At 37.7% G+C, this 24,823-nt stretch overlaps 1 protein-coding gene across 18 annotated transcripts in view; it reads right to left on the bottom strand.

Moving 5' to 3' along the window:
- CLASP1 (cytoplasmic linker associated protein 1) overlaps window positions 1-24,823 on the bottom strand; it is a 312,807-nt gene that overhangs the window by 65,585 nt on the left and 222,399 nt on the right. For 3 of the 18 annotated variants that reach the window (XM_017891968.1, XM_017891955.1, XM_017891954.1), the window contains 7 exons: window positions 23,757-23,783; window positions 21,504-21,671; window positions 14,962-15,069; window positions 7,279-7,382; window positions 3,867-4,111; window positions 812-875; window positions 220-222 (listed from right to left, as the gene is read on the bottom strand). In XM_017891968.1, coding sequence (XP_017747457.1) covers window positions 220-222; window positions 812-875; window positions 3,867-4,111; window positions 7,279-7,382; window positions 14,962-15,069; window positions 21,504-21,671; window positions 23,757-23,783 — 719 coding nt within the window. Of the gene's footprint in view, window positions 1-219; window positions 223-811; window positions 876-3,866; window positions 4,112-5,422; window positions 5,447-7,278; window positions 7,383-14,961; window positions 15,070-21,503; window positions 21,672-23,756; window positions 23,784-24,823 lie in introns of all 18 variants that reach the window. The other 15 variants (XM_017891966.1, XM_017891964.1, XM_017891959.1 and 12 more) reach the window with 10 other exon arrangements.

Here is a 24,823-nt window from a genome sequence, read left to right on the forward strand (position 1 = left end):
TTGTCCTTTATCTACCCCTTTCCCTAAATCTTCATCCTGCCCTCTACTTTCTTCCTCTAAAAGCATTTAATAGTCTCTAAGGGCCTCCTCCTCAACAATGGTATTTAAAATCTAGACCCCAAGTAAATTTCTGTAAAGAGTTCTTCTCTCACCCCTTTTCCACCACCCCTGGAAAGTGTTCTGTCCCATACTCATGGGCGTCTCCCCCTCAGCTGGGACTCTCTCCTCAAAAAAAAGCATTCCTCAGGCTTAGTGTTCCCTATGGCCCTCAGGAGGTGTGGGCACCAGCTAAGTGATCACCAATTCAGCAAGTTCTTGGGAACAGCAAAATCCTATTTTAAGAAATAACCTGGTTTTTCAATAAATCCATTAAATACTTTCATTTTTTCTATCTTGTCCTATACAGACATGTTCTACATGGGATACAAAAATAATTATATACTTATTTTCTTCACTATATACTATAACATTAAAAAATGCATGATATTATAATACAATCTTATACCCTAGCACCTACCTCACTGTTTGGCTAACAGGAGACATACAGAAATATTTGCTGAATGTAAGAAAGACCATCTGATTCTCTCCCTGATAACTCTTACTTGAAGCACACTTATTTAACTTGAAATTTTATGCACATTTAAGTTTTCAAGAATTCTGTTTTTAAAAGATGTAACATACACTAGTGCTGAAACTGGTGTTACTCTGTAAGGTCAGAACTGCACTATTGGGAATTCTCTCTCTTTCTTGGATAGTATATCACACAGACATGCAGGGGGAAAGATAGGGCAGGCATGACTTCCAGACCTACCTTGCTATGAGGGTCAGCAAACATCCGGGTGAAGATCTCACACAACCTTTTCAGTTCAACTCGACTAGAAGAAATAAAACAGAATTCAATGAATTTACTACTTTTATTATTTTTGAGACAGGGTCTCACTCTATCACCCAGGCTGGAGTGCAGTGGTGCGATCATAGCTCACTACAGCCTTGATCTCCCATGCTCAAGCGATCCTCCCACCTCAGCCTCCCGAGTAGCTGGGAGGTGCACACTACCACACCTGGGTAATTTGTTTGATCAGTCAACTACATAAGCTTTACATAATTTATATCTACATAACAAGGTTTTTTTCACAAACTCTTATTCAATTTATAGCTAAATCAAATAGGAATACAAAACCAGAGATCGGTTCTCATTTTAAGATGAGGAAACTAAGACTGAGTGATTTACTCAAGGGGACACATCTGGAAGTGACAAAGCCATGCACCAAAATCTTTTTTATTTTGTCCCAGCTGTGTCTTCCACATGCCACGATTGAAAAGCAATGGAATAAAGTTTAAAAAGCATGTCTATCCTGCATTGTAATGAGAGGTACGAAACAAAAAAGGCAAAAAACAAAACAGCATGTGTTTCAGGGTCAGACAGACCTGGATTTTAATCTCAGTTCTGCTGTAAATAAGGTACTCTGGGCCGGGCACAGTGGCTCACACCTGTAATCCCAGCACTTTGGGAGGCCAAGGCAGGTGGATCACCTTAGGTGGAATTCAAGACTAGCCTGGCCACCATGGTGAAACCCCGTCTCTACTAAAAATACAAAAATCAGTTGGGCATGGTGGCGAGTGCCTGTAATCCCAGCTACTCAGGAGGCTGAGGCAGGAGAATCGCTTGAACCCAGGAGGCACAGATTGCAGTGAGCCAAGATCACGCCACTGCACTTCAGCCTGGGCAACAAGAGCGAAACTCAGTCTCAAAAATAAATAAATAAAATAAATAAGTACTCTGCTATCTTTAAGCCTGGTTTTTCCTTATTGGTCAAACAGGATAACGACCATGTCACGTGGCTGCTGAGAGGATGAAAAAAGATAACACATTGTAACTTCTACTGTACCTAGACAAAGCAAACATTCATTTCACACTGGTGCCCTTTGTCTTTTCTGATCCTTGACAACCACCAAGTCCCATGGTTAAAGTTTGATAGAAGGGTCCTCTCTTCCACAAATCATCCCTGATTAATGCCCTCTTATGTGGATGAGACAGTTGGTTCAAGGACCCTTCAATATTGTTAATGATGTAACCTAGATTAGACCAACGCCAATCAACAGATTCCTAGAAATTATTCAATAGGTACTTGGTGAACACTAAGAACCTACAAAGTGGGACCACCAGGATTAAACAGATTCTTGAGGAACAATCGTGACAAATCATCTTCTGTTTCTGACAGGTGACCAGAGTGTCACAGGATGCCTGTGTTTCAGAGGGCACATGACAAAACTTCCTATATCGCCTTCATGAACAGATGAATAATGGGGGGCAGGTATGAGTATAGGAGAGTGGAGTCAGACAGCCTGAAGAGCCACAGTGAGAGCTGGGCAACTTACCAGCCAGTGCTCACTTAGCATTACAGAACCCAAGAGGGATGCCCATCTATGACCATTAACTTATCTTACAAAAACTATCCAAAGGATAAAGTAGACTGCATTTCATGTATTCTAAGTTGCCCATTTCTTAGTTCCCATTCACATCTCCTTTCTCTAATTTTCACATCTCTGTAATTGAGTCACATCTTATAATCAATGACATTTTTGTGCTGTCACGGTTTAATACGCGTGACATTTATTAAAGGGCTAAAAATAAGGGTGTGTGTACAGTGTCTTAGATTTGACAAAATATGGTATAACCACATACTTTTTTGGTATGTATAATACATGCTTACTTTAGAAAATTTATAAAACAGAAACAAAGAAAAAAGTAAAAACAATCCATTTAAAAGACAATGCTGTTACTAGAGTGCTCCATTTTGTTATCTCCTCACTATGTACATTTATAAGCTACATATATGCACATGCGCATCAAAATTTTCCAGACTAAGACTGATAACATCCCATCTAGGACCCTAAAGTATAATGAACCATACTAACCTGCAGAGTTGTTTTATTTATTTATTTTAAACCTGAATTGCATACTATACACAGACATTTCTCAAATAACATCTACTGGACAAATATGAAACAGAAGGGAACCAAACATGGGGTCTTTTTTTTTTTTTTTTTTTTTGAGACAGGGTTTTGCTCTGCCACCCAGGCTGGAGCGCACTGGTGTAATCATAATGCACTGCAATCTCCAACTCTGGGCTCACGTGATCCTCCTGCCTCAGCCTCCGAAGTATCTGGAATTACAGATGCATGTCACCACATCTGGCTAACGTTTTAACTTTTTTGTAGAGATGGGGTCTCCCTTTGTTGCCCAGGCTGGTCTCAAACTCCTGGACTCAAGTGCTCCTCCTGCCCTGGCCTCTCAAAGTGCTGGGATTACAGGTATGAGCCACTGTGTCCACCCTAAATCTTTTACCAGCCTAATAAGTTACAGAATATTTGCCAGATGGGCTGGGTGTGGTGGCTCACAGCGGTATTCCCAGCACTTCGGGAGGTAAAGGCAGGCAGATTACGAGGTCAGGAGTTCGAGACCAGCCTGGCCACTATGGTGAAACCCTGTCTCTACTACAAATACAAAAATTAGCCAGGCGTGGTGGCACGGTTACTCAGAAGGCTGAGGGAGAAGAATCGCTTGAACCCGGGAGGCAGAGGTTGCAGTGAGCCAAGATCGTGCCACTGCACTCCAGTCTGGGCAACAGAGCGAGATTCCATCTCAAAAAAAAAAAAGAAGTGAAAGAAAAAAAGGGTATTTGCCAGATATTTCAAAGCCTCTGGATGGCAGGGACTGTCTCTTAGTCATCTTGGTACCTGTAGTGCCTGTTCCTGCAAGCGGACCTCTTGAAGACTCCATTAATTATAGGAAAACCCTTTAAGCCCCTGAAGAGTCCAACAGGGGATTCAAACTTGGCTCATATTCTTGCTGTGGTCCTCACCTCAGTGTTCTTTGGCTCTTCAGTAAGTTCTGCAGGCCCAGAAGCCCTTCTTTCCTTTCTGACCAGTTTGAACTAGCACAGTGGTTGAGGACTTCTGCTACATCTTCAGTCTGCCGCAGATAATGGGGAATGCCACCATTCCTGGAGCCATAGGAGCGCTCAGAGCAAACACTTGAGGCGTCACTGTTGGCATCATCGTCAGAATACATCCCATACGGCTCATATCTCCTCCTCACAGGCTTCTTCTGACAGGTCCAATGAGGGATGGGAGTGATTGAGAAAGAAATAGAAAGGTGAAATGACCGTGAGTCATACCAAACAAAATCTACAACAAAGAGTTAAGTGTAGAAAGACATATGCACACACACACTTTTCCTGTGCTTATAGATTACGGAAATACAAACAGAAAAGCAGTTTTCCATTAGGTAAAATAACTAATGAGCAAAGCACTCTGTAGTAGAGGGGAAGAGTACGGCCTCTAGTACAGTGTGTGGACTTTACAGGAAGACAGACAGATCACAATCCTGGTGCCAACACTGACTGGGCTGCGTGGCTTCTGAAAGCCTCCGAGGCCTTTTGCTTCGGTTTCCCCGTCGTGAAGACAACAATCATTATACCTATCATACAGGCTTGTTGTGAGGATTACATGAAATTATATGTTAAATATTTCAGCTGGGCACCTGGCACAATGCAAATACATGCAGCCAACAGCCCCTCTGCAGGCAAAAGCAATATATCTTGAGCACGGCCTATGGATAAACTTTTGTGAATATTTATGTTTCCTGAAAAAGTCAGAATTTGAAATGTCAGTGGCAGAAGTAGCCCACGTAAAAGGATTCCTAAGTCATCTCCCTCTGTTGCCCAGGCTGGTTTCTAACTCCTGGCCACTTTTATTAAAGACTTAGGGTTTTGAAACACCAGTGGGCTTCTCTGAAAGTAGACTATAATACCCACTTTATTCATTTCTCTGACCCTGAATACAAAACTGCTATACCCATAAATATGATATAGCAGCAACTATATAAAATTGATAGAAGCAAAACAAATAGCTATTGGCTTAAACCATACAAATACATTTCTCTAATAATATGGCAAATTATTATTAATCCAACTTGCTCAGGACTGTTCTGCCTTAAGCCTATTGTCGTAATTATGAATAGCCTCTCCCTTTTAATCTCAAAAGCATTTTTGTTTGGATAATAAATTACATGGTCACACAAAAACCAGATTCCTAAAATAAGAAAATGTTGATAAATCCATTCATGAAATCATGACGACGTAAGAATAGGCACAAATTGAGTTAATAAAATGAAACACTACTAGGCGAAGGAGCAGAGCTTGACATTCGAAATAAATACTAAAACAGATGTACATGAAAGGTGACTGACTCCACCACGAATAAAGACAATGATGGTGAATCACTGTTATGATTCAACAAAATCATTTTTCAGATCAGAATTTCTATACTATATTTTTTGGTTTTCACTAGCTTCTGAAAGAAATATACTTGCAACAGAAGAAATAAAGTTGTAAAACAAAAGTTAAAGCACTGGTACCTTGCTCCTGGAGTCTCCTAACAGCTGTAGGCGGGAAAATATTGAAGGATGGGGAAAAAGCATAGAGAATTATGTCAGAAGCATATGTAGGGACTGTTCTTGCAACAAAAGTGTACAGCAAAACATATCTGAGCAAACCAAAAGTACAGGTTAGCAAGCGTTTCATATCAAGCGAATAATAATAAAGAATGCTTTCAAAATGGCATTTCCTAACCCTCCTCCACGTCTCAGAAGACCTTCCGGTAACTTGCTGTAATTCTTCGCTAAAACTTTCCCCATGCCAGTGAGGCAAGTCTCTAAGGTCACCATTAATTCTATCTATTCCTCTGAGACATTCTGTCTGGCACCATGGTGTCTATTCAGTGAGGCAAAGATTCTGTACCATTTCTGTGTTTTCTCTTCAGAAACAGGTCACTTGGAGAGACTAAGCAGTTTGGACAAAAAGTAACAAGGGCAGTATGAATCTAATGGGAGCTAGAGCTCAGAGAAAAGCTCAAGTCAAGTTAAGCCAAAGCTCAAACTCTCAAGTCCTATTCCGCCTCCTAGAACTTTGCACACAGTCCCTTATGCAGTTCTTTAAAGAACTAAGAAATTCCCCTGACTTAAGTGGAAGTCTCAACTAAGGGCTTCACATCCATCATTTCCCACCCCTTTGACCTCCACTTCCCAGGGTCTCTGAACGAATAAGATACAGATTCTAAATGCTGCAACTTGGAAGGAGCAACAGTTTCAGAGAATTCTGTTCCAGCTCTTGACTCTTAAAGCCATAGTTAGAGCAGTTACCCTGAACTCTAGCACCTGCCAGAAAAAAGTCTTTCTATACATAAGGTTGAGGAATACACATGGCCAGGCAGCTTGCCTACAGGAAAAGCATTATGAGAGCAGCAAACTGCTTGCTCACAGATACTTGTCAAAGAACCTGACTGAGCAGGAATAAATGAGGGCAAGACAAGAAGGAATGAAAACTGGAATCACCATAGCCATAAACTGTAAAATGTTGATCTGACAAAACATGGCTGGATTAAAAACTTAAGAATCTGAAGGCAGGATATTACATACTTTTTTCCTTTACAAGAGAATAAATCTTAAAACAGCAAGAGCAAGGCCAGTGATCAGACAGTTCTAAAGAACATCCATTTCAAATGCTGAGCACATAAACCGGAATATGCAAGAGACTGTGTGACTAGCTAAAACCCGTCTTTAAAAAGCAATTGGACCACAAGCTGATTCTACCAAGGAACTTTTTGGTATAACCAAAAAAATTAAAGGATCCATGATCATTTATGGTTTTCAGATATTACACTATAATGATGCAAAAACATACTCCACCATTGCTTCACATCCTCAAAGATTTAGGAAAAACAACATAAAATCAAATGGACAAGATAATAGAATAAATGCAAGATTTTCAAACCTCAAACTCTATTACCTATTATTATAATAAAATGTCTAGGTTATGCCATCAACGTCTGTAAAGCAATAGAAGCAACAGAATGGAAAAAAGGAAGTGCCAGTGGAAAAAAAAAAAAAAAAACATGGTTAAAAAGAAAAAAAGAAGCCCAGTGACATCTGAGAAGTCCAGTGTCATCAAAAGCTCCTCGATGCTGAAGAGCACCAATAAGAAATACCTGACGCTAATATTTTCTGTAAAGTCCATTTTCACTTATATGTGTGCAGAGATAAAAGTTTAAGGAGCAAACAATAACAATATAAATTTACCCAACAGTTACACAATTTTAAAGAGTGTCAAAGATGATTTAATAACCTGATTTGGGGGCAATTTCCTGTTAAGACAGAGAGAAATGCAGATGAGTATTTCAAAGAGACTCTGTTTACATACATACTGTGCCTCTTACCAAAGCATCGGCAACAGCAGCTTCAAGATCTGTACTTGTGCTCAGAACTCTCATGGCATTCACAGAACCAGGTATTCTTCCTGGCTGGCCAAGCCCAAATCGATCTATTTAAAAAACAAAAGCAAAAGATGTGTCACTTTAATTGAAATTATCTCAATTCCTTGCAAGGACTACTGCCTCTTCCCACCAAGTAGACAGAAGCACTGAAAAATCTCTAGCCAATTTTAACTACACTTGACTTTACCAGTGGTAGAGGTTAAGCTGTTCACATTTAATGCTATTGTGCCACAAAGCACTGTCACTCGAAATTATTCAAACATAATATTTTATTATTGAAAAGTTTCTGAGATATGAGAGGGAAGGGGAACTTATGGGGCTGGGCTATGGATTGAGTCTTTTAATCTATTTAGCTTTCCCTGTAGAGGCAAGTGGCCTTGATGTTTGGTCAAACTAATTAGGAAGCTTCATGGTTTCATAAGAGTTCTAATGCAATGTGTGGTAAAAAATTAAAATTTGAAACAAATTGATTTCTGCCCAAATTTTTATTAGTGTCACTACTGTTTATTGCTAAGCTCATTTTAGATATTTGTTCGTCATGATGCCTGTGTCAACAAAATTACTTAAAATAAATTTATTAAAATTAATAATCACCAAAATCTTGCACTTTCACTGATGAACATTAAAAATTTAGATAATATAAGTTTTACTTGGGTTCCTCAAATAATTTAGAATGGTAATCTTTATACAGATAAACAAAATAACAGAAAGAATCCAAAGAATTTAAAACAAATTTAGTAGTTCAAACAACGATTTTAAGTTTATTTGTGATCATGGAAATGAAAACTCACTTTTTAAAGTCCCATTAAATCAGCTGACCAACCTGCCTTAGGAAGTGCTGGAGATTAAAACTATACTAGGAGAAAGGCAGTGTAAGTCGTATCTTCATTAAGTGTGTTATACATTATCTAGCAGTAAAAAATTTCTTATTTAAAAGTCTAACATATAAAACCTTTGGAAGAAAATGTTAAGATAAAATATTTTCTCTGTGTTAACAAATAAGACATTGTTTGGACAAGGAAAATCTCTATGTTAGCCACATTCTAGAAGCATCTAGAATAAAAGGGAAGCTAATTTTACATGAATTGATCTTTCCTATAAAACAATGTATTTAAAATTTTATATATGTAACAAGACAGTGCCTACAAAACTGGTGAACTTAAAAGTGAATTGTTATTTAGCTTTTTAAAAATGTCAATTTCAAAACATTATACCTTCCACCACCATAGAAAGGGAGAAAAATTTAAACACTGCTAATCAATAGTTATACAGTCATGAATTTTTTAAAAGAAACAAAAACTGTATGTTATACTATCCCCTTTTTTAATGCATTTGCTGGTCATTCCAACTGTCATCTTAGCCATTATGTTTAAAAGGTAATGCGCCATATAAACTAAAAAAGGCCATTAAAAGTTACATTTATCTATATTTATCAGTCGAAATATGAAACAAGTGTAAATGTGAGATTTACTGTGCACATATAGTTTTATAGACGATCCTTATTCAAGTTTTTTTCATTAAAAAAGGGTAGATAGTAGATTTATGAGTAACAGAATGAAAGTAATTCAATTATAAGCCATTAAAAAATTACCCAGCATAAACTTAAATAAAACGAAGTCTAACAAAATTAAAAAAAAAAAAAACCTCATGCCAGCAATTCTTGCTTCAGGGAGAATACAGATTTTTTCAGACACAAAATTAAAACTATAAGAACAATGCAATTATTCTGTGCTTCCAAGATGCATCCAGCTTTGCCATATACAGTGACTACAGATCATTTGATATATATCATAGACAATTGGAATTTCAAATCTTAAGGGGAAATGTTTATCCAGATCTAAGCAAAACTATAAGCTTTATGTTTTCACCAGAGCAAAATCTGTTCCATATTCTCAAGGCTCTGATACTATTAAAAGTTCAATTTTTCCAAGAGATGAACACATATGACTGTGCTCTCAGTCTGGCCCCTAATCTTCAGGGAAATGTACATAATCAGAATATACCGAAGGCAGGGCATGGTGGCTTTGCCTGTTAATCCCAGCACTTTGGGAGGCCAAGGTGGGTAAATCGCTTGAGCCCAGGAGTTTTTTAGTCCAGCCTGGGCAACACGGTGAAATCCCGTCTCTACAAAAACAACAGAAACTAGCTGGGTGTTGTGGCACGCACCTGTAGTCCCAGCTACTTGGGGAGTGAAGTGGGAGGACCGCTTGGGCCCAGGTAGCAGAGGTTGCAGTGACCATGCTACCACACTCCAAGCCTGGGCAACAAGTGAGACCCTGTTTCAAAACCCAAAAAACAAAAAACAAAAACTAACAAAGTATAGGGGGCTTCATTTAGAGGAAAAAAAGAGAAAATACCGGACTCAGTGAACTGGTAACAATTGTCACCATCAATGGTCTGCAAATTCATAGATTCTACCTTACTCAATTGAGAAAACTGTAGTCATTAGGGACTGTTAGCATGAAATCTAACAAACTGATATATTACTGTATGCTTACTTTTTGCCACTGTGGCTAACCAGTGGATGTTGAGTATTGTTAAACTGAGAGAGCAGGTTTGGGGTTTGCGGGCTGCAAAGGATACCTCTGGCCTGACTTGATTACCTGAATCCTGATCTTGTTTTTCCATAAAACTTTGAGAACAATACACTTATTTTCATACATATGAAATTATGTATGCTATAATTTGCAACATTGTTAACTAAATGGTACCTTAAAAAATGTGAACGTGACATTAATAACTAGCATTAATATTTGGCAGTTTATTCGGAGTAAAGACTTTGGAAGGGAATCTGTTGGGTGATATCCATGCCCCCTTGCCCCACAGGAACCCTAAATAATACCTAATTTTGGTTATTTTCCTGGGGACAGAGTGGCAGGAAGGGAATTACTTCCCTGTTTTTTGTTTTGTTTTAACGTAAATATGAATACTGGAGAAATGATGTTGTCAAACAGGCTATAAAGCATCTACAGCCTATTAACAGAACTATAAACATTCAATAACTTAAAAAAATTAAAGCACATTGGGGAAAAAATATGAGGTGCATACATGCCAAGTGCTAGCCGACACAGATGAAAACAAATGTTAACATGGGTGTGAAACTAGAACATATGAAGAAGCCAAGTCATGCAGTTAGCACTTGTTCACCTGACTGCCCAACAGATTCAGCAGTGGAGAGAGCACTAGTGGACCTGGAATGACGTCGAGAGGCTGCAGGTAAAAGGAATGGCAACACCCACAGGATTAACACAGAAGTACCAGAGACAGAAAACGCCACAGTCCAAAGGAAACGCAGGGACTGCTACCAACAAGGCCATGTTTTCTCATGAGAAGAAATGGTGCTGGATATGAATGGACAGCAAGTGCCAGTCCCCAAACTCCACAGTGGCCAGCTGGCTCTCGCACAGCTATTAAACACACAGGCACAACAAAGGCACTCTTAAAGGTGCTCCAAACTATGCATCAACCAACTCGGACTCCAGGGTTATATTCATGCCATGAAGCCTCTATCAGCCAGTATGGAAATATGCAACATGAAGAACAGCAGGAGTCACAGAGCACCGTCTACATCCCAGAGTGGAACAGCAGTAAGACGGATTGTTAACTCAGCTCACGAGGTGTTTTATCAGTACGTGATGCATATGCAACCATGCACCAAAAACAAGCATAGAAGTTCATAATGTTACTTCAACGGAAATAAAATGAAATCACAGGAAGGGCATTCAACAGTTGGAATTCCATTTTCCCCAGTCAAAATGTTTGTTGTTCTGTTGCATGAATATCCTAATTATTATTATTACTATTATTTTCAGACAAGGTCTCACTCTGTTGCCCAGGTTGATGTGCAGTGGCGCAATCATGGCTCAGGATCAAGCAGATCCGCCTGCCTCAGCCTCCCAAGTAGCAGGGACTACAGGGATGTGACAGCACACCCGGCTTTTTTTTTTTTTTTTTTGTAGAGACGAGGTCTCCCTATGTTGCCCAGCTGGTCTCGAACTCCTGGGCTCAAGCAATCTGCCCACCTCAGCCTTCCAAAGTGCTGGGATTACAGGCGTGAGCCACCACACCCAACCATATCCTAATTATTAGTACTTGTGTAATTGTTGGAATTTGGTTGTATTAAGTTTAATGATTTTCCCTGGAGAAGCAGTTACAGTACACCGGTCACGAGTACCAGCTCAGTAATGCAGCTGTAAACCCTGGTTGGATCACAACGAGCCATAGGACTGACCTTGGGCAAAGTACTAAATCTATCTGTGTCTCAGTATCTTATCTGTAAAATGGTGCTAATAATGGTTAATGGTACCTACCTCTTGGGAGTTACTGAGAGGATTAAAAGAAGCTATAAAGCACTTAAACAATGGTTAGTAGCATTGGTGGTGGTGGCGGTGGTGGCAGTAACAGTTAAGAGCAACCTCCAATTTACGATCTGACATTATAGTACCATTTTATTAACAAATATTCTTAATGAGCATATTACTTCATCAACCTGAGGAAATACATGCTAAATTCTGTCCTCATGTGGAGAGAAAATAACTTTTAGAAATAATTATGAAATAAAGACTTGGTTCAAAACATTAACTTATTGACTACAGTTCCATGCAACATACGGCTTTTCCTTAACCTCAGGAAAAAACAAAAGATAATATGCTTCCATTCATTACTCTGAAAAATTCACAGTGATTATACTACAGAAAATTTATAGGTTTAACAAAATAATACTGAGCAGTGCTACATTTTATCCATACTACTATTCTGTACATGTTAACGCTCTCACATTCAGTCATAAAATACCAATACCTCAAATTCTTTAATATAATTTTTAAGGTCCACGTTACTTTATAAAATGTGCTTCCCTATGGCACATGTGGTATTAAATAACAAAGATTACCTGGCAATTTTTACCAGTTTGCAAAAAAGGGAAAATATCCCTTTCTCAAGATTCACAAAAATTAAAACTAAATTGGCAAAGAATATTATAAAGTTAACACTTTCCCTAAAAAAGGAAGTTGGCAAAATATCTTGTGTTAAGACTGAAGCAAACTATACATTTTTGTACAAGCACATCACTATCTTGATAGTTCAGACTGAAATAGTTTTTAAGCAGTACCTGATATGCAGGTTCCTTACCAAGTGGTCCTTTGGTTCAGTTTCAACAGAATATTCTAAAAAAATCTGTCATGCCATGAGTCCTCTGTCACATTCACAAGTTGACACCCAACACTGGAATCCAAGGCAGACCCACTTATGTGAAAGCCTAATTTACAGCAGCCCCAGAGCCCTTATTTCCCTTAATCAAAAATTCTCACCATAACCATATACATTCGTACCATCAAAATGGTCCAAAACAATAAAATGCAAACTTAAAATATATATTCACTAGAATATAAGTACTTTTACTCTTTTTTCATTGTTGTTAAAGAGTTGGCTATATAAGTGGATTCAAAGAAGCACTGACACACGATCTCACTAATTTCCAAAAGGGGTGGGAAGAGATTATTAAAATTAATGAGCTAAAGAAGGAACCTTCAGAGGATGTGTAGTAAGCTCCCCTGAGGACAACAACCTTCTGGGATGTATCTTTGAGTTCCCAGGTCCTAACCCCAAGCCTGGAAATAAATGATTCAGAAACATCTTCTAATCACCCTCCCATCAAGAAGCCCCAGAACAAGCATTTAATATATTTTCAAGGAACAGATGAAAAACACTGAATTATCCAAACTACTTCCAAATGAGGCAGGCTTGAAGTCAAATCTGAATTCAAACCCTGGCTCTACCATTTAGCTGCGTGATCCTTAGAAAGTGGCTTATTCTCCCTAAGACTCTGATGATGATGATGATACCTGTCCCAGAGGATGAAAAGGGACCACACAGCATTATGCTTGCTGACTGCTCCAACTGGTGTGCGTACACATGAGCAATGCTGTTGTTCTTGCTGGACATAAGTTTTAGGGTTAGGTTTAACCTAAGGAGGGGAAAGGCATGATACAAAAATTTAGCTCGAAGAACTTAACTACTGCCCTGACCACAACAGAAGACATGTGCTGATGCTAGAGTTTGTGAGGACCCACACCTTCTGCCTTGGTAGTGGCAATTACACATTTCAACATTCTGGGTTGTCACCAAGACAGCTAAGCAGATCCACTTAATCAAACAATGCACAAAACAGACAAGATTCACTCAACCACTCAGAGTTCAATTGGGATCTCAAGAATTCAGCACACCTCGCCTGCTCCACGTGCCAGATACCAAAGGATGCTTCCACGGACAGTATCAAAAATAACAGTACATATTTGAAAGGAAAACACTGAATTGCTTCTAAGAGACAAAATAACGAATAAAGGACTGAATTGTTCACTCATAAATAGGTTGTTCAGAAGGTCAAATAGTGAGCAAGGATGCAAAGATATACAGCCTTAATTTAAAAGGAAAAACCACCAGTTCATTCAGAAAAAAAAAAAAAAATCATCATTGCCACCTCTGATTATTGAGAATTCTGCTGTAATGCTTCAGACTGCTGTGGAACAGGTGACATGCAATAGGTAAGCTGCCCCACTCAGGGACCCATGCTAACAAGGTGGAACATCTCACAACAGGTATTGCCTCGCTAAATCACGGGGACCGTCTAGCAGGGCTTTGGCATGTAGTTACCTGTTCTTTTTCAGAATCTCATTAAGGACAATGGGTCATAAAGAAATGTTATCTAGATTTTGATTATCGATACTGATTAGGGAAAAAAGATCAGAAGAAGTGAATAACATTTTTAGAACGAGCTAGGTAGAGTAGAGGCAAATATTAAGACCTTACGCTTTTAACATCCCTCTTTTGTAGTGACATGTATAGTTTTCAAAAGACCAGTTATATAAATACATAGTTAAAATTAACAGACTGCTGGAGTCCAAAGATCCATATAATTTCAGGTCTAGGTCTAATTATTACAAAATGATTTCTACGTTTATGCTTATCAAGAGGAAAATGGACATCTGTACAGCACCTAACATGGCAAGCAGCCAAAAATAATTATTGAAGAATACAAAATATTCCTTTTCACAAAAGTATGTGCTGACAGATGTCTTTTGGGGATCAACAGTTTATACTAACTAAAAAGGGTTTATTATGTGTCCATTTTAGAGAAGGCAGGACTATTAACACTAAAAAGAAAACCCATTTACTTTTCTCAACATTATTGCAATTGTACTTTTGTTCCCTCTTTGAATTAAATTACATACAGACTGATCTGTGGTAGAATTAAAGATAAATTGTAAAAAGTCAATGACTCGGAATAAACTTTGGATTAACTTTATTTTTAAGCAGCAACTAACTTCGGCTGAGTTTTGCCTTAGGTTAGAAATTACAACACAGATGGGCTTGCCTGAGAGCAAGTGGTCATCAATGATAATAGTACAGAGTGAAGTGGTGTTTTTTTCCTCTAATATATAAAAATTCGAAGTTGCCAAAATTCAAGCATGCAGAGGGGGACAACGGGGTAACTAAGGAAGAGGAAAGAAAGAAGAAAGGATCACAAGGACAGTGGAGGAGGAAAAGCAGGTCATTCCACCTAGCAGTGTCTTGGACAAGCAGGGTAAGGAACTCTTTGCTCCTCAGCCAGCGCCTACGTGTACTCACCAAGTGGAGGAAAGCCCCGAGCAGGGCTTGTATCTCGGCTGCTCTCACGGCTGGTATCGCGGCTGCACCCCTGACTCATGCTGGGTCGAGGGATACGGCTGCTCCGTGCTAGCGTGCAGCATGAAGGGTTTCAGAGAAGGTGAACAAGTTTAATGAAGACAGAAAAACTCACAAAATGTCAGTCACATTTGGTTAATGTAATTACAACATTGTTCACGCTGGGGAGTTCTGATGACTGAGCCACCTATCCATGCTGAGGTCTCACTGACTGACATGCCAACAGGGGAGGGTTTGGGTAAAATGTGATTATGCTCAATGCCTCAGAAAGCTGTGAATTTCAGTATGAAGGTGAAATTACACCTAAATGTAAGAAGTGAAAAGAAATCTTTCCGAACAACAAACTGGCATCAGAAAATACAAGATCAAAGGCCTTTTAGAAACGATCAGTTGTTATGAGTTTAGCAAACTTCTCAACAAGAGGACAAAAAACCAAAGCTGTATTCATATGCACTTGTTTCTTAGAAAGGTAATTTAATTTGGATTAACAAACAGAATAACCATGTCGGTCACTGAAGTCCATGAACTTACCTAATGAAAAGGAAGAGGGCTCACTGCTCCCAGGCTGGCCATCTTCACCAAGAGAAGCCATAAGGGCTGACATAACCAGACAGCCCACCCACTCCAAGTAAGCGCGCAGACGCTTCACACATACCCAACTCTCGAAACCAGCAGGTAGAAACAGCGGGGACTGTCATCCTTTCCTTTACCGATCCCAACATTTTATCCCGGCTTTTTCTACGAGAATCCAAAAAGATCTGCCTGTGCTCTACCAAGCACCGCCACTGACCCAGTCTTCCACACTGCGTCTGCAGCAAGCAGACCAATACTCTCAGTACTTGGGGGAAAGATCCCTCCACTGACCTGAGAACAGCAAATAACTTCCTGATTATCTACGGATACAGTGAATCATTCTCATGTTATAAAACACCGAGACTACAAGACAGAACTGCATGGATACCCCAGGGTCTCATAAAAACTGGGCTGTGACGCTCAGAAAATACCCTTGTTTCTCCATCTGAGAAAATGGAGATACATTACTGGCAAAATACTCCAAAACCACCTTAGATATTGAATACATGTACGTGGACTGCCTACTGTAATAGCTGATGGGGACAATATATGCTTCCATCTTGAGAGGATGGACTGGAAAAAATGTAAAGAGATTTTAGAAAATACTTGCATCACTGATACAAAAACAAGTATGTTTCTATACTGCAACAAACATTGTCTAATATTTAAGAGCAAAGATTTGTTATACAGCCAAAGTATAACAAGAATGTCTTATAAACCAGAATCATAACACTCCGTGATTAAAAAAAAAGAATATGAAAGGGAAAACCAAAGCCAACTTTCTATTGTGCTCAGCTGCTCAGTGCTAGAGTGGAACTAGACTCCGAAGGCATTTAAGTGAAATCCAAATGCTTAGTACTGGTCGGGGAAAAAAAAGAAGTCAAGCACAGGAACATAATCTCAACAATCTAGACATAAAGGGCTTTATTTGGGGGTTCACCAGAAATTCTTAAGCTCTCCTTAATTTTGCCAGAGTGATGTGAAAGCACTGAATTTTTACTCAAAGTAGTAGTGACTATTTAATCAGCAATTCTTGATGACATTCTAAACAGCTCCTACAATGATGACAAAAGGAGATGCCAAATTAAATGCTTAAAAAACTAGGGAGCATGTACTGGCTCTACCAATATGGAAAACTTTCCTAGAATGTACACAGCAATACCACTCATCCTTAGAAAACCAGTGCCAAATCTGAGCCAAAAAATGACCATTCCAGTTCCACGCCATCTCACTGGCCCAGCCACTTGGCCTCTTTGGGTCTCAAGCCTCCCATTAGGAAAACGAGGAAAAAGAACACGTCTCCTCATTTTAAATGAGAAGGGTACTGTGAGATAATGTGCATACATAAGTATTTCCAAGTCTCTTGCTGAAAAGCACACGTGAAAATTTTGTCGTATTCCACTGCCCACTCCAACACAAACAATAAAAAAGCTATAAAAAGTCTTGACAGTTGTTTAAGCAAGTTCGTGCTTAGTTAAGCATTTTCTTAATAGTTCTTGCCTGATTATTTCTGAATTTTTCCCAGCCCATCTCCTTCCTTAAATTCATATACATGCTAGAACAACAGGGAAAAAATGCTCTCTTTTGGTCTGAGTCTGTTTTGTGAAGACAATAAAAAGCATCGACAGTAGTAAACAGATATGCTCTGAAATAACCATATGCATAAATTTCTTAACAAGGTTTACCCCCTACCCCCCGTATTTCACCCAGAGACAGTTCATTCACCCATTTGAGCTGATTTTCTCCTTTAACATATGGGTAGTAGCAATATAAAGAAAAATAACTGTCTGTTTATGATTTTGTGAAAATATGGCCATAGTTACCCTAAACTTCAAGAGCTCTGGCATCATTTACTCTTCAAAGTAAATCTAGTGGTGACATCAATGGTTCAAATGTTAAATAATTTAAAACACAAGAGAAATACAAACTCACTTATACTACTACTTTGAAAGACTAAAATAAAAGAAGGATTTAAAATAAGTATATTTATTTATTTCATTTCTTTCTTTCTTTTTTTGAGATAGAGTCTCACTCTGCCACCTGAGCTAGACTGCAATGGCATGATCTCGACTCACTGCAACCTCCGCCCCCGGGTTCAAGTGGTTCTCTTGTCTCAGCCTACCGAGTAGCTGAGATTACAGGTGCACGCCACCACGCCCAGCTAATTTTTTGTAGTTTAGTAGAGACGGGGTTTCACCATGTTGCCCAGGCTGGTCTCAAACTCCTGAACTCAGGCAATCCACCCGCCTCAGTCTCCCAAAGTGTTAGGATTACAGGCGTGAGACACTGCGCCCTGCCTATTTTTTATTTTTGAGCCTGGCCTATATTTTATTTTTGAGACAGTCTCCTTCTGTTGACCAGGCTGGAATTTGGTGGCACAATCTTGGCTCACTGCAATCTCCGCCATCCAGGTTTAAGTGATTCTCCTGTCTCAGCTTCCTAAGTAGCTGGGATTACAGGCACGTACCACCACACCCAGCTAATTTTTCTATTTTTAGTAGAGATGGGGTTTTGCCATGGTGGTCAGATTGGTCTCAACTCCTGACCTCAAGGGATTCACCCATCTCAGCCTCCCAAAGTGCTGGAATTACAGGCGTGAGTCACTGCACTTGGCCTAAAATATGTATATAAATGATTTTTTACAAATGAATTAATTAGGTGATCAAAACTAAAAGAAAAAAAAACCACCAAAATAATTTGTCTCTTTAAGTGCCAAACTAAATGGTCTATGTGAAAATATGTTACAGAGGAGAAGGCATAAGAGGGAGAGACAAGGAAAACATACCTGCACTGTGAACTTCCTAAAAAAGCAATATTCCTAGGTACTTCTGGGGTCTTCTGCTTACACGAAATGCTGGGAAGCCGTAAGATCCATAAGATACCCATTTGATTGGTTTACATTTCTTGATAGACACTCTACCCTACTTCAGTGTTTTAATGGTAATGTTGACTTTTACATCTTAAGGAAGGGTCCAACCAGGACTCATGAAAGCAGAATACCAGAGAATTAATAAAAACCACCAGAAGTTAAAGACATGAAATGTCTCTCTGCTCTAGACATTTTCATGTCTTGGTCTTAGACAGTAGTCTCATTTCACAGTTGAAATGAACTATTATTAATGTTTAATTATTTCAAAGTATTTTAACCAGAAAACTTTAAGAACATTTTAAATACACATCCACAGAATGAGAGCTGCAAAAATATCAAATGTGTTTTCATAGCCTTTCCATAGATGAGTGGGAGAAGAGAACAAGGGCAAACTTCCAAAATATAATCACTATAGATACTGGTGATTTATGTGACTTTATTGTATCTATAAAGTATTATCTTTAGGACATACAGAAATAAAACAACTTAAAAATATATTTTCCTACTCGGACAGCTTATGAGGGAACAAATCACTAAGAAAAAAGAGTAGCAGGGATATATTTTGCTTCTTGAATATTCAACAGGAATTACAGGTTGTTTTGCTTAAGAAAATTTAAATGCCAAAGAAGATCCTTGGCATTAGTTTTAAAACAAATGAAAAAAGAAAATTTTGTTAAGAAGTATCATTTCAAAAAAAAAGAGGCATAGTTGAACCATACACAATTTGTAGATAACTACAATTAATTCTCAGTGCAAATTCCAAACCTAGTTTAGCTATCATTAAAACTGTTGAATTTGTTGGTTTGGGAATTATAGAAAATATTCCTAAAAGATGTTCCTCCTCTTTTTTTCAACAATTATATTGAAAATTGCTATACAATGAGTCAAACGTTAAGAAACATAGGCACATATCCAGTATATACTAAATGATAATAGTAATATATAATCTATTACTGAATAATGCTATTATGTCTGCCACCCTATTAAATGGAATTTCTAAGCAATACCACAGGAAAAAAATGAAAATACATTTTATTCATATATATTTCTTTATATGCATATATTCTCACAATGTGTGGAAATTTAAAGAAAATATCTTCCTTAATATAAACTGTATGTATGACCTCAAAGCTCCACACATAACTGATCCCTATAATTAGCATCAAGGAAGTAACTTTCTTCAAATAAAGTTTCAAATAACTCTTTGGAAGGGAACAGGCTTCTCTTAAGTTCCTACTGATGCTCCATAATACCTGTTTTAAAAACGTATAAAATACTGTCTTTTCAACTACACACAACTCAAACGTCTTAGTTAAAACCATGGAACACATTAGAATTATGTTAGATAAATGAAGTTGGGTTATTTCCCAGTTTTCAGAAGAAGATTAAATTGGCATCTTCAATAATATAAAAAGAAAAAAAAATCTCAAAACAGAAAAGAATCTTTAAATGTATAAAACTAACATGGGTTGCAGACAGACATCCTATAAACTTAAACAATTAACTATGGAAAAAGACAGCTAAAACGTAACACCTAGATTTAAAATTTTCCAAACACAAATATGTTACAGCATCAGACATAAAATTCAGATATTCCAGCTGTGCCCTTTTCTACTGTTGTATCCACATCGACACCCAAATAACTTGTCAGCTAAGAGACCACACTACGCAATGCCAGTAAAAAGCTGGCATCAGAGAATTACTAAAACCATGAAATACTTTCTACTTGCTTTGGAAATAGGATTTCAAATCACACCTTATCCATTCTTAAATATCTTCTCCTGCCTTCTCGTAGCTAAGGTGGCCTTCAAAGACTTCTATGAGCTGGACTCTACCAGTCTCTGTCCCCAACTCCCACCCACTCTGACTTCAGGTACAGTAGCCGAATGAATGACATATGGCTGCCTCTTGCCTGACTGCTTCTGCAGATGCTTCTCTCTCCTCTGGAAACCTTTCCCTCATCTCCTCACCTGGGCCAATCCCATCTTGTACTTCATAGAAACAGAACCTACATTGGGCAGCCTCCCCTAGCAGGAAATCTGGGTTGGCCAAGGGTCTAAGACACTCCTTTTTTAGGTCATAGTTTTGATTATGGGGAGCACCCCGTCATAGTATTTGTCTTACTGTCTTACATTTCCACCTCTCCCCAACAGGTATCAAGCTTTTTGAAGTCAGAATCTAAATCTATGTCATGTATCTTCTAATTCTCAGGTCTAACAAAGCGCGTGGTACATCACAGTAAACACTGTTGATGAGATAAATGAATAAACGAGAAAGATAAGCCAACACAATGTAAGAATACAGTAGTCTGACTTCATATTAATACATTTTACCCTTAGGAAGTAAAGAAGTCATAGAGTATTAATTTAGATTTTTTGTATTATATCACCAAGACTTCTAAATTTTATATTAAAAAAGGTAGTGTATGAATTAGATTTTAATGGAGTAAAAGGTATTTAAGCTACTGAGAGTAATTTACATGATTCTACACACTATTACAAAGAAGCTAAGCAACACAAAAATAAATATTATATATTGGTTTTAATCAATTCCTAGCTTTCATGCTTAAACAAATCTATGTCAAAAGTAACTACACATATTTTCTAACCATAAATTTCACCAATTAGATTAGAGAAGATCAGAATTAAAATAAATGTGGACCCTAAATGTTGTTTTTGAAAAATTCATATAGGTTAATGTCTACTTAGTACTAATCAGTAAAAGGAAAATGAAAAGCAACACTGCTTCTAGTTGTGGGGGAAACACCTTATTTCCCCAATTCCAATGCTTTGTACAATGACTGCAAAATACAAAAGCCTATAATGACATAATTCCTTCCCATCAATTTGAATGGTTAAGTCCCACATATTTCTCTAACTGAAACCTCAATATGCCAAAATCTGTATAAAGCACACCCAGGCAAAGTGACATCCTCAGTTCAAAAAACAGATCTATATTTCCTACATTGGACATAGTCATTAGCTTATAATCAAAACTATGACCAAGCTGGGAATGGTATTCCAAGATCTTTGAGAATCCTTACCTAATCCTATTCGGTTTGGACTTGTTTCCCGGCTACATCCCTGGCTCCTGGGAATCTTGCTTCGCTTTTCTGAGGATGGTGTCACAGGTGGGCCTCGTGAGGAGCCCCCAGCAAGTCCACCATAACCACTTCCCAACAATTTTCCTGGGGAACTTGACCGGCTGCCAGCTAAAAGTGAAGCAAAATGACAGTAAATAATACATGTAAATGTAGGAATGAACTATAATACTTTCAAAAGCCAAGTTTTACACATTAATTTGGCTAAAATACAGAATTTTATACAAAATAAATTTTATTTGGTGGTAATTTTTTAAAATGTAGGAACATAAAAGACAACTGAATATCATAAAAGAATATACTTAGAAGAATTACTGGTAGAATAGCCTCCTTATTCCACAGTAAATATCTACAAATACCACAAAGGTGTTTATTCTTGTTCTGGTTTTTTTATTCTGTAAGAGCTGATTATGTTAAAAATCTTAGGTGTCACTGCTAGAAGAGCAGAAGTAGAACTATAACAATTTTCTTAAGCATTAGCTACAGAAAATAGATCCAAGAAAATTCTATTAATCTGACAAATGATATAAAAGAGAGTAGGGGGATAAAATAACCAGAAACCTGGTAAATAAAAATCACAAAATAAGACAGAAGTTCAAACATACTAGTTAATCATAACAAATGTGGCAGGACTAATTCATCTATTTAAAAGAGATTAAAACAAGCCTGGGCTGGTGGCTCATGTCTGTAGTCCCAGCACTTTGGGAGGCCAAGGTAGGAGGATCACTTGAGCCCAGGAGTTTGAGACCAGTGTGGGCAACAATAGGGAGACCCCATTTCGCCAACAATTTTTAAAAATTTGCCAGGCATGGTGGCACATGCCTCTAGTCCCAGCTACTCAGGAGACTGAAGTGGGAGGATCACTTGAGCCCAGGAGGTCAAGGCTGAAGTGAGCCATGAGCACACCACTGCACTTCAGACCAGGCAACAGAGCAAGACCCTATCTCTTTTAAAGAAAAAAAGAAAAAGAAAAGAAAACGCAAAGTAAAATAAAATGAAATTTGGCTGTCTGGTATTTTTAAGAGTCAAACAATACACCACAAACAAAAACAAATAGAATAAAACACAGCATTTAAAAAAGACAAAGAAGGATATTTAATATTTATGAAAGAATAATTGTCCATGAAGATACAATAATCACGAACCTTTATGCTGCAAACAACACAGCTTTGAAATATAAAACTAAAAAATGATAAAAGTACAGGGAGAAATGGAAAAAGCCACACTTACCGAAAGACCTCATGGAAAGACTAATACTACTGAAAAACTATATACCTCACAGAAATTGACAGAGCAGTCAAAATTGTGTCTGTGTGCGTACATGTATGTATAAAAACACACACTTCCCACATACACATATATATCCCAACAAATAGAACACACATTCTTTTACCTTTCCACACATGAATATTAAAACAAAATCGTGTATTAAGCCTCAAAGTAAATCTTAAAAAAAAAGTCTACAAAAGTAGAAATAATATGGACCACAATCTCTGAGAAGTATGCAATAAAACTGGAAATTGAAAACAAATAATATGGCTGATAATTTTTATTAATAGATAAGTAGCTAGATACATATATTACTATTTCTTGTGGGACATAATTCTCTCTCAGAAAAAACAACAAAATTTTACGCATCACACCAATACACTCAAATGGCAATCATCTGCATTGATAGATGACCTCCCTAAGTAGAGAAGGCAATACAATTCTAAAATATAAAGGATACATTTATTATGTACTAGAATAGAATGACCCAGAGGAAGAAAGCATTTGAAGCAACACTTACCTGTAAATTTATATGTGTTTATTTTAAATATGTATTATTTAAAAATAAGTATTATATAAATCGAAACCACCACTCAAATGAAACACTTAGGTGAATACTCACAAAAATTAATAGTTTATAATGATTTAACTACAAATTGAAGTGAAAACTCATTATAAAAACCAATGAAGAATTTGTCTCAGGACCTATTAATTTTACCCATAAAATTTGAGCATACTAATAAACTACTAAACTATGTATAAAGGGGAAAGAAATCCATTTCAAACTCTAGAATTTGAACACAAAGAAAAATGCAGAGAGATTAACTAAGCTTACAATAAAGAGAGAAATTAATATTGTGCAAGGAACATGGGGTCGGGGAGAATGCCAACAATAACAAAAAAAAGGCAAGAAGAGAAATGGCTTACCACCAGCAGGATTAGCAGATCTGGATCCTTGATTATGAGAGCAGACCAAAGGACAGGCAAAAAGTGGATTAAAAGACAATAACACAATACAGAAAGTCAGCATGCAACACAACACAAAGGTCTTTGTTCACAAATACATTAGCAAAACAGCTATATTTCCTAGGATTTGTTCCTCCTATTTTTGTACTTATGTTTATCTTTGTCATTCTACATTAGCATTTATTTCAGATCTGTTCATAAAACACTTTTAAACCTACAATGTGCGAGGCTCATATCTGCTTTCTAGCTTTAAGCAACCTGAGGGAAGTGATTGTAACATACTCATCTGTGTATCACTACCATCTTCAAAAGTGCTTACCACATAGTAAGTGCTCAATAAACATCAACTAACTGAAACTGCTGTTAACTAGTTTCACCTATCCTGACTTCCCCTAAACCTCAAATATTTAAAATATGCCAATTATTAAGGGCTCTAAATCTAATATTAATGAAGCCTACTTAGTATTAAATCAGGACTATGAATACTAGTATATCTACATTTGTGATATATATGCTTATATTTACCACTTATTAAAATAATTGTTTAAACTTTTAATTTACATGCATAAGCTGAAAGTATAGGCTTGATCACTGGCTAGTGTGGTCACTCTTCCTGAGTATAATTTGGTGAGTGAAGTAAAACTAAGGAGTTTTAAAAGGGGGGCCCCAAGGCTAGGTACAGTATTTTTATAAGACTGAAAAATTAAAGCTGTATTATCACCCTAACCACTATTAGAAAAGGAAGTGTAATCTTCACCACCTGCCAAGGTAACCTACACATTCATAAAACCTACAATATAAGAGAGAAAACTATAGCACTGACCTAGCTGGGGCAGGGAACCCCAAAGACCCCAATGCTGATAAACAGCATTAGAATGGAACATGTAAAATACTGTTCAACCCTCAGCCTCCACAGAGGGAAGTAACACTGCATAGTTACATGCATAGACATTTTTTATTTGGCTTAATTTCATTATATCGACCTAGATTCTGAGATTTGAACACTTTTTGTCAACAATTCCTTTGCA

Source organism: Rhinopithecus bieti, unplaced genomic scaffold, assembly GCF_001698545.2.
Source record: "Rhinopithecus bieti isolate Rb0 unplaced genomic scaffold, ASM169854v2 scaffold_19969, whole genome shotgun sequence".
NCBI lineage: Eukaryota > Metazoa > Chordata > Mammalia > Primates > Cercopithecidae > Rhinopithecus > Rhinopithecus bieti.